This window comes from Hippocampus comes, unplaced genomic scaffold, assembly GCF_001891065.2.
Source record: "Hippocampus comes isolate QL1 unplaced genomic scaffold, H_comes_QL1_v1.1 scaffold367, whole genome shotgun sequence".
In the NCBI taxonomy this organism is placed as follows: domain Eukaryota; kingdom Metazoa; phylum Chordata; class Actinopteri; order Syngnathiformes; family Syngnathidae; genus Hippocampus; species Hippocampus comes.
The window spans coordinates 37332-46666 of record NW_017805741.1 but is presented as its reverse complement, the minus strand read 5'-3'; the positions used below and the strand labels follow the sequence as shown (position 1 = coordinate 46666).

General features: G+C 54.6%; 2 protein-coding genes across 8 annotated transcripts in view; both read left to right on the top strand.

The window, feature by feature from the left end:
• The window catches only part of LOC109524021 (actin-binding LIM protein 1-like), a 9620-nt gene extending 3142 nt beyond the window's left edge, over nucleotides 1-6478 (top strand). For 2 of the 7 annotated variants that reach the window (XM_019883583.1, XM_019883588.1), the window contains exons 3-20: nucleotides 55-238; nucleotides 629-732; nucleotides 819-951; nucleotides 1184-1277; nucleotides 1430-1517; nucleotides 1589-1659; nucleotides 2149-2226; nucleotides 2872-3024; nucleotides 3145-3174; nucleotides 3251-3371; nucleotides 3507-3521; nucleotides 3965-4012; nucleotides 4176-4234; nucleotides 4611-4656; nucleotides 4765-4772; nucleotides 4979-5053; nucleotides 5244-5324; nucleotides 5722-6478. In XM_019883583.1, the coding sequence (XP_019739142.1) occupies nucleotides 55-238; nucleotides 629-732; nucleotides 819-951; nucleotides 1184-1277; nucleotides 1430-1517; nucleotides 1589-1659; nucleotides 2149-2226; nucleotides 2872-3024; nucleotides 3145-3174; nucleotides 3251-3371; nucleotides 3507-3521; nucleotides 3965-4012; nucleotides 4176-4234; nucleotides 4611-4656; nucleotides 4765-4772; nucleotides 4979-5053; nucleotides 5244-5324; nucleotides 5722-5835 (1502 nt within the window). In that variant the 3' untranslated portion in view covers nucleotides 5836-6478. Of the gene's footprint in view, nucleotides 1-54; nucleotides 239-628; nucleotides 739-818; nucleotides 952-1183; nucleotides 1278-1429; nucleotides 1518-1588; nucleotides 1660-2148; nucleotides 2227-2871; nucleotides 3025-3144; nucleotides 3175-3250; nucleotides 3372-3506; nucleotides 3522-3964; nucleotides 4117-4175; nucleotides 4235-4610; nucleotides 4657-4764; nucleotides 4773-4978; nucleotides 5054-5243; nucleotides 5325-5721 lie in introns of those variants that run through there. The other 5 variants (XM_019883586.1, XM_019883584.1, XM_019883585.1 and 2 more) reach the window with 5 other exon arrangements.
• A 322-nt stretch (nucleotides 6479-6800) lies between these two features.
• LOC109524020 (myosin phosphatase Rho interacting protein) overlaps nucleotides 6801-9335 on the top strand; it is a 24198-nt gene continuing 21663 nt past the window's right edge. Inside the window, 2 exon segments of the mRNA XM_019883582.1 lie at nucleotides 6801-7933; nucleotides 9140-9217. Of these exon segments, the coding sequence (XP_019739141.1) occupies nucleotides 7814-7933; nucleotides 9140-9217 (198 nt within the window). The 5' untranslated portion in view covers nucleotides 6801-7813.

Below are 9335 nucleotides of genomic sequence, written 5' to 3'. Positions count from 1 at the left end.
CCCCCCTCCCAATTTAATGTGGCAAAACGAGCTTTTGTTTGCGTGTTTGTTTAGTTTGCGGCTGCGACTTGACCCACTCGGGCTTCTTCATCAAGAGCGGCGAGTGCCTCTGCCCGCTGGACTACCAGAGGCTTCACGGCACCGTCTGCAACGGCTGCGGGGGCTTCGTGGAGGGAGACGCGGTGGCCGTCCTGGGCAAGACTTATCACCCGACCTGCTTCGTGTGCACCGTTTGCAAGTAAGATTCCAAGAATTAAACCAACGCGCTCATTCGAATCCCGCTGCTCCTCGCTTGCGCCGTCAATATGCGCCGGCGCAAGCGAGGAGGCCGAAACGCCGGCAACGGTCGGCCGTCGTCTTTCCAAATTGCCCACGTGGTCGGACAAACGCCTCGCGTCACGTCGACAAATGTCGGACCTTCGCCGACGATCGAACTCGTAAGATGGCGCCGCACGCACTTCCCGGCCGCGTTGCGCCATCTTAATGGCGTTCCGGAAAGCCCGCCAAAACGCGCAGATCTCCGAGGATAGCGAAACGCTACGGGGTGAGCCCGAAATAAAGCGCAGCGCGCGTATACGCAAGTGAACGCCACCGAAGTCGCGGGATGTGCTTTTCCGTTCTTTCGCAGGCAACCTTTTCCTGCCGGCGACTGCGTCACCTTCAGCGGGAAAGAGCGCATCTGCCAGCGCTGCGTCAACCCGTTGACTCCTCCGCCGGCCGGCATCAGATACGCCACCGGTAGGCGCGTCTTTGCCTCGTTTCGGGGGGGTCGCGTTTTCAAGTTGACCAGCTGGCGCTTTGCGCCGGCGCTCGCGCTCTCCCAGACTGCGACGGCTGCCGGCGCCGCATCAAGAACGGTCAGGCTTTGCTGGCTCTGGGCGGCCAGTGGCACCTGGGCTGCTTCAAGTGCGCCGTCTGCGGACAAACGCTGAGGGGAGAATACATCAGCAAGTAAATACCGACGTCTCGGTGATACCTTTCTTGACTCGTCCCCGTCCGCTCTGTAAGGCGACGGTAAGAAAATGCACCCGTGTGCAAGGGTGCGCCTTTTGCCTTGAGAAAGTCTCACGACACGCCGGCAAAGAAAAATGTCAGCGGCTGCGGGTGTTTGCTCGCGTAGCGACCGCTCCGTCGCGTCCACTTTTGAATGTAGCTTCTGCTCGCTCGCGTGTCCGCCCGATAGGGACGGCGTTCCGTATTGCGAGCGGGACTACCAGCTTCGCTTCGGGGTGCAGTGTGACACGTGCCAGAAGTTCATCACGGGCAAAGTCCTTGAGGTGAGCCCAGACGTTTTGATTCCCAAAGCCGAAGCCACCGGAAAAGGGGAAAAAAAAACAAATCCGGGCAAATGTCGCATTCCGATTTCCAATCTGTGACGTGCAACCTGTTTGACCGCGCGGCGAATATGATCCCTCGTGATTTCCGACAGGCCGGCGACCGACGCTATCACCCGGAATGCGCCAGGTGCAGCCGATGCGACGAAACCTTCGCGGAGGGCCAAGGCGTGTTTTTGCAAGGCGAGTGCCGAGAACGCGCCGGCTTTCGCCACGCGGCGGCGACGATTGTTCAAGCCTTCTCCGTTCGCCAGGATCCAGCGTGTGGCACCCGGACTGCAGAGAGAGCAGCGGAGAGAGCAGCGGAAACCGCGACGGCCGCAGGGTAAAACCGCCGCTTGCCTTGAAATGAGGGAGGGGCCTTTCGAGGACCGCGTGCGCTTCTCCTCAGGTGCGGCGAGCCCGAGCACCTCGGCTTGATTTCTTTTTCCCTCCGAGTGAACTGACGCTCACTCTCCAGAGTGGATTTTTCCCGTTTCATCCCTCTCCCCGCGATGAAAATTAGCAATATAGAGACCCCCCCCCCCCCTTTAAGCCTCCTATAAGCCCTCCTGCATACCTGAAACTGGTTCAAAGGCTCAACATGAGCACAATGTACTGCTGTCAATTGTATCACGTGACCTCTTTTTTGTGGTCCCGTGCCACGAGAGTTTTCAAAAGTTTGGCTCCCGAAAGGTTGGGAATCACCGAGGAGCGATGGAAGCGCACGATACAGTTGCGCTCAGCGAGCCGGCTCGCGTCACGTGTGCGCATTCACGGCGGGCGCAAACAGAAAACGCGGATGAAACTGACTTCTCTGCTTTCTCCCCCTCAGTCGACTCGAACTTGGTCGGAAAGCTCCTGCTCCGGACCCGCCTCGCGTTCGCCCGGAAGCCCCGGACGCTCCATTTGCGTAAGTCGGCCAAACCTACAGTCTTTCTTCCCGGCATTGTTTGCGGACGTTTGGCGTTTTGGCTTTCAAGTCCCGAGCTATCGTGGCAAAAATGAAGCGAGCGGAGCCTGGGCTCAATTTCGAGCGAGCTGTGGCGTCCAGGGCGTGCGCGGTCGCCAGTTAGACGGCTTGGAGCGGACCTTTCACAACGCGCCGCGCAACAAAAAACGCAGAGTGACCTTCAGAGTCCACGTCAAGTCCACGTCGAGGCCGCGAAGCGTCCGAGCCCGAACGCCGCGTCGTCGTAGCCAAAGGCCGATCGGCCGCGGGGGCGGGTCAACGTGTCAACGTCAACTCCCAGTCGGGGAAAGGCGACCGAGGGCCGCGAGGTCGCCGAGGGAAGAGCAAGAACGGGTCCCGAGTCTGAAAATCCATTCTTATTCGTGCCGGTGAAACGAATGGAGAGATGCGCACACGCTGGAATTGCCGCATTGAGAAGTCCGAGCGCAGTTGATGTTGTCGAAATGAACTTGAAGCCGCGCGGCGTCGCGGGACCAACGTGTCGCCGCCCCCACGAGTGCCAGCTTTGACGTTTCGCCCGTCTCAAGCCATCGCGTCTGCTCCCGTTTTCAGCCTCGCTGTGCTTCTGCAACTCCGCATTTGCAGGCTAAAGTCGATGACCAGATGATCGATTACCGAGACTTGGCGGCCATTCCCCGAGTCAAGGCTATTTATGACATTGAGCATCCCGATACCATGTCTTACGAGAGCGACGGCGTCGGCAGAGGCAACGCGCAGGACAGAAAAAGCTCGGCGGAGGTAAAACGGCCTTTCACCCTCATCTCTCTCTCTCTCTCTTTACGTGAGCAAAGTAGATCTCCAAATAGCGCATCAAAGTTGAGCTCCAGCTCCTGCTTGTGTTTGTTTTTTTGTTTTTAGTCTCTGGCAAATGTCTCGGGCACCACAGAGGTAAATCTTGCTCGTGTCGAATCACCGCGACGCCACCTTGTCCCAATGGTCCGCCGGCGTCCTCTCGTTTGTCAAGGAAAGTGACGACTTGAGGAAACGCATCCCCAAATCGGCCAGCCACGGCTCTTTGGGCGTTGGCTCGTACGGCCGTCACAGCTACGCGCCAACTCGGTCGCCGCAACACTTCCACCTGCCGGGTAAAACATTTCTCAACTTCATGCTTTGTTCCCCCCCTATACCTGTCCACTTTTCCATTTCACGCCCCTCTCTTCTGGATTCTTTCTTTCCTTCCAACGGCACCGTGCCCGCTCCCTCTTGCTGTCACCGCTTAGTTCCCGACACCGCAGGTAAGATCGCAACAGCCTCTGCTATTGCGCCGCCCCCGCCCCCGACCCCGTTTATTGGTCTTATTTTTTTCTCCCCGGGGAGGCCCCCCGCACCAACTCACTTTTTGGGATTGTCAGAGAGGTTTTTGTTGCTTTACCTCGCGTTTGTCATGAAAATAGCGACCGCCGTCCCTTTTGGTGCCGCGTCCTTATTCTGAAATTGATCAAAAACCAAACCTAGCGCTGAATTGTCGAACGCGGAAGGAAATCGCGGACGGCGGTATCTCCGCGCAAACGCGGCCATCGAGTGGTGAAACCGAGCCGTCAATCTTTCACCTCCAGTTGTGAGAAGAGCGAACGGGTCCATCGCCCCGCGCCATCGAGCGACTCCCGTTTCGCCGCGTTCTGACTTTGATTTGACATCGCCGCATTTTGCGCTGACGCCACTTTTTTGTCCCGGACAGATCAAGGTTTCGACGTGTGCGCGAGACCTCCCATTTTCAAGCGGCGAGGTACTGTCGGCCTCGCTCGTTTCCTAGAAGGCGACGCGACGCCCTCGTCGTGACCCTTCCGACTTCTTTGGCCCGTGTCACGACAAACCAAGGGGATGCGTTTGTTGTGAAGTGACGCAGTCAGACTGAGATGGTCCCCGTCTGCCCTTTTGCATTGCCGTAGATCCGAGCGCCGGCCAGACATCCTCTTTGCCCGCGGACGCTCGCAACCGCCTTCATCCGGTGAGTCCGTTTTCAAGCGCTCTCTTCACACCGACGTACATTCGGGCCGGAGCTCTCCCACTTTGGGCTTCGGTCCGGGCATGGCCATTCGTTCTCCCAAGGAGCCTCGGTGTCAAAGGAACTCAAAAGGTGGCGCCTTTCAAAATGCTTTGAGAACAAATTAGTGACTTGTTTAACAAAAAAACAAACAAACAAAGGTCATTCCATGAATAATCCTCTTTTTCTTCTTAAAGAAGAAAAACCCTGTCAGCTTGAAGTCCTGTGTCACATGCCAGAGCTTCGAATTGAAGTTTCTGTTGAAGACGCCACACGATCCTTTCTTTCCAGTTTGCTGAAACCCCACTTTGAGATGTTTTTCTTTTTTGCTTCTACTCAGCCACAATCTGCCGAGTTCCTTCGGAGCAGCGGCGACACTTTTCGAGGTATTTCGAGGATTCTGCGGTGTTTTTGTTGTTGATGGCTTTTTTTTGTTTGTTGTTTTTTGTTCTGCGCTAATCATCCTAAAACAAGCGTTTTTTTTCCCCTTTCAGATTTCCAGGTATGTTGCGGGAATTGAGTCGCTCCCATCAAGCATCCATGCAAGCAACTCCAAAATCAAACCTCAAGCATATTTGCAGCTCCCGGCGACATAAGTGCTGCGTCTCGATGAAGCGTGCGCGCTCTATGTCGCTTGCGGTAAATGTGCTTGTAACGCCGAAGTGTTGCGGATCTCTTGTCGCCGCAAGTGTTTGCTTGTGTGTCTAGCTCCTCCGCGACAGTCCGCATCCGTTGGCGCGAATGGACCGGGGAGTGTCGATGCCTAATTTGCTGGAGCCAAAAGCAAGTATTGCGGCCCTTCTCTCCAAATTGTGTGCTTCTTTGTCTTGTTTGCAAACACTAACCGTGCATGTGTGTGTTTGTCTTTTTTTTGGGAGGGGCGGGTTCCGCTTTTACTCCGGACGTTTGACATGTCTATTTTGTGTCCTCCTGACGAAAACTTGTTGCCGTTCGTTCCCTTTGTTGCGCCAAGGTCTACCCGTACGAAATGCTGACGGTCGCCAACAGGGGGCGTGCGAAGCTTCCCAGAGAGGTGGACAGAACGAGATTAGAGGTAACGCTCGACGGCATTCTCCGCAAGGCGACGCTACAGCATGCAAGCGTGCCGTGAAGATCATGCGCAGCGGCGCACGATCCAGATTCATTTCACAGCGTGAAAACATCGGAACCAAAGCAGACAAGAGATCTTGATGACGCGATCTGTGACCGTGTGCCCATCCCAACACGAGCGCTTTGCTAGTCACGCGATTTTTGCCCCCACCGACCGACCGGAGGCCGGAAAAACGCTGACCCGAAACATGGCGGCGTGCAAAAGTAGCTCAAAAGAACGTGCGGCATCCACGCACATCCTGGGAGCGGCGCGACCGTTGGGACCAAATACTGCAACTCGGGACGTTGACGGACGGCGGTGCTCTTCCGACAGTGATGCTGTGATTTTCTTTTCGTTTCAGCGTCACCTGTCCCCAGATTCCTTCTTTGATATCTTCGGCATGGCGGCAAAAGAATTTGAGCGCCTCCCGCTTTGGAAACGAAACGACATGAAGAAAAAGGCGAACCTCTTTTAAAATGTCTTCTTTTGTTTGGATTCGTTGCACTGTATTTTCTTTTCAGACTGCTACGATTTCAACATACAGGTGGGGGCGGCAGAGCAGCACGCATTATTATTGTTATTTGATTTTTTTTTTTCCTCAGTCCGTGCTCATATTGAAGTATTCCGAGGACTAAATGATCTGAGCTAAAAGCTGAATCGTAGGAATGTTTGCGCGTAGAATGTCACGTTTAAGCAAGATGGAAGATCTCAATCAGTCTTCCGCTGAGCATTTTACCATTGTGACGTCAACGCCTCGGTGTGAATTTGCCTTCAAACGATGATGATTGAAACGAAAGGCTGAGTAGAGGAGATTTACATCGTGCGATGTTTGGGCTCTTTTATTTTCTTAACTTGCCGCAACGATGATCATTCATGTCCCAAAATGATTAGGGCTGCACTTGGAGCACAATTGGAAAAAAAAACAAGTTGATTAGCTGTCGGAACAAAAGGCCCCTACGTACTCTTCTTGCGTGATGATCTATAACGTAATCCTACATTCGGAAGATTGTGTCGTCTCGAAATCATCGTGAATGTGGGCCGTCAAGTTCAAAAATAAGGAGTTTCTTTTTCACACAACTCTGCTCAAGCGGCATGAAAATAAAATGAGCTGAAGTGTCTATTCGTGGCTGAGTATGTGTTTTGATATTTCTTTCTTTAGTTTCCGTCCATCCTCATCACAAAGGCTTGCGCCAGTAGTCTGTCATTTTTTACTTTGATGTGGCGCTGAAAGAGCCGGTTTTCGATGACAGATGCCGACTTCCTTGGCGTGCTTCTTTGGTCTGTGTGGACAGACCGAGGGGGGGAGCTTTTGTGGCGATTATCTCGTTTGCAGATGATTTGAGCTCATTCAATTCCAGTCACTCGATGAAGAAAGCAGCGGGAAAGGCGTCTCCATCCAGTCTGAAGTCCGGAATTCCGAGGGCCGCCATCTACGATCGCTCTGGCGGGTAGATCGTCTTTCGATACGCCGCGTCAAATAGGCCGTCTGTGTCCACATGCTCACTGACAAATCTACTTTTGTTGCTGTTGTTTTGGGGGTTTTATTCCACTTGAGTTGTCGATGTTGAAAACAATTTGAAAGGATTTATCTTGGTGTCATTTCCTAATAACACAAACTCACATTTCACTTATTATATGCGCTGTATCTGCACGCTTTCCTTGAGTTTGATCACTCCTTGTACTTTCACTGCTGTTTTATTTTTTGTTTTTTAACTATCGGTATCTGTCTGACAACTTTGGCCGCCCCTGTCCAGTACCAAGCGTCCAGTTAGCGGTCCGCGGGCCGTTTGTTCGGAAGACCACCGAGCATCAGGAGGGGGGGGACTTTAGAGGGCTCCGATTGGTCAATTTACAGAGCCGCCTGAATACCAGGCGCCCGATTGGCCAAGATTGCAGTCAGTCACGAAGCGTTTGACGTAGCCCCTCCCTTCTTTGCACCAACTCGACGTCCGGCCCAAAGCGGCGTTTTGACGCCGACGTCCAATTCGCGGCGTGTTTTGAAACGTGATCGTGTGCGGAGCGGAAGCCGAACGCGTGCGAACGCGCTCTCGCTCGTGAGATATTCGGAGGATCGGATTCCCTTCGCAAAATTGGCGCCGCCCCCCCCCCCCTTTTTCCCCCGCAATGGAGGCTGCCGACGGGAGCCGTCAGGACCAGAGCAGCGTCGGCCACCACACGTCGACGCCTCGTTGAGCGACGCAATTAAGCGCCCCCCCCCCCCATTTGCACACACACCTGTCTCCGCTCGTCGACAACACAGCATGCTACAGTAGAACCACAACTTGACGGTCGGCCTCAGAGCGACACGTTGGAACGGCTGAGCGTGAGCACGACGACAATCATGCCCAAGTGACCGCAAGAGCACAGCGGTGTCACCGCCAAACTTTTGGGGGGGGGGGGGGCGCTTCAGTTTGATTTCGAAGCGCCCAGACCGTCGTCGTCCTCCCACCACCATGTCAGTCACAGAGAACCCCTGTCGCAAATTCCAAGCCAACATTTTTCAGAAGAGCAAATGTCAGAATTGCTTTCAGCCTCGAGCGTCGCACCCGCTCCACGACCAAGACCTCGGCCAGGTGAGTACTTCCGTACTCGAAAAAAAAAACCAAAATTGTCACTCGGATTGCAAACGGACGGAGATGGCGAAGGTGCTCGCATTGTGCACTCGAGAAGAGATGCAGATTCGAAAAAGTCAACGGTTCAAATCACGTCAAAGTAGAGGGACTGAGTCAAAAAGAACTTTAGCACAAAGGTAAAAGTGGGAAGGAACGTTGTTCCTGCCCCACGACGGCGCGGAGGGTCGCCAGAGGTGGTCCGCAAGAGGACGCTGACTGCCGAGTCGAGTCATTCCGTTCCAAGTCAAACGTTGTCCTCCGAAAGCGATGCGGGAGGAAATGGGCAGTGAAAAACCGACTCGAGCAGCCAAACCGGGACGAAGCGGAAGACTTTGGCGTTCAACTTGCACAGGTGGATTCGCTCACGTTGCTCGGCGACGCTGACGTCTCATTTCTTCCTCCAAAGCGACGCGAGTTGTGCCAAGTGAGAGCTTTTTAACCGGGGCCATCCACACGTTGGAGATTGCGCCCCCCCCCCCTTGTTGTTTACAATGGCATGCGGCTCTTACTACAGTAAGAAGCAGCGAGTCTGGGGGTCGGCCAAATTGGTTGACCCGCTGGCCTTCTTCCGCGCAGCATTCGGCCCCTGCAACGGCCTTTTGCAGGCGGCTCCAATTCCAAGTCGAGTTCTTGGAGGCTCACAGGCTGACGGTTCAAGATGACGCCTCATGACGTCATTGGGTTTGTTTTTGTTCCTGTGGTCCAGTCGTCCATTTTTGTATGCCGCGTTCTCCTCGCTTGGGTTGCCGGTGAGGAATTGAATCATTTCCCGCGGCACGCCGGCAGATCTTTTGTGGCGCGCGCTCGGTGCGTTTCTGCGTGCTGTGTCAACAGAGGCTCCGAGCGCAAAGGTTTCTTTCTTTCTTTGAACGCCGTTCGTCACCAAGCCGAGGGCTCTCTGCGATTGCCTTCGAGTTCGGAGGTCAACTAGGCCTCCGCTAAAGCTTCGCGCCTCGCTTCCTCCGACCGTTGCCGAGGAATCGGCTCCAAAACCGTCGGCCGCGACGTCCTCTTCTATTTGTCACGGCGTCGAACGATGCGCTGACTGACCGCGAGCTGCCGACTACTCGCGGAAAGGAGTGTCCCGCCATTTCAAGAAGAGCCTAATTGTCGTGTTGATTTTCTGTGTGGCGCTCGCTCTTCCAAATGCCATTTTGTCCTTGGCAGGCGAAGCCCGTCTACGGAGGATGGTTGCTCCTCGCGCCGGAGGGAAGCGATTTTGACAATCCTTTACACCGAACTCGGGTAAGTGGCTTCGCAAAATTGTCAAAGTGTGTGAAAAGCTTGACGCGGGCGCCGCGGTCTGTCGTCAGTCACGTCGCGTCGCCGGCATCGGGCGGAAACCTCGCATGTCCGAAACGAT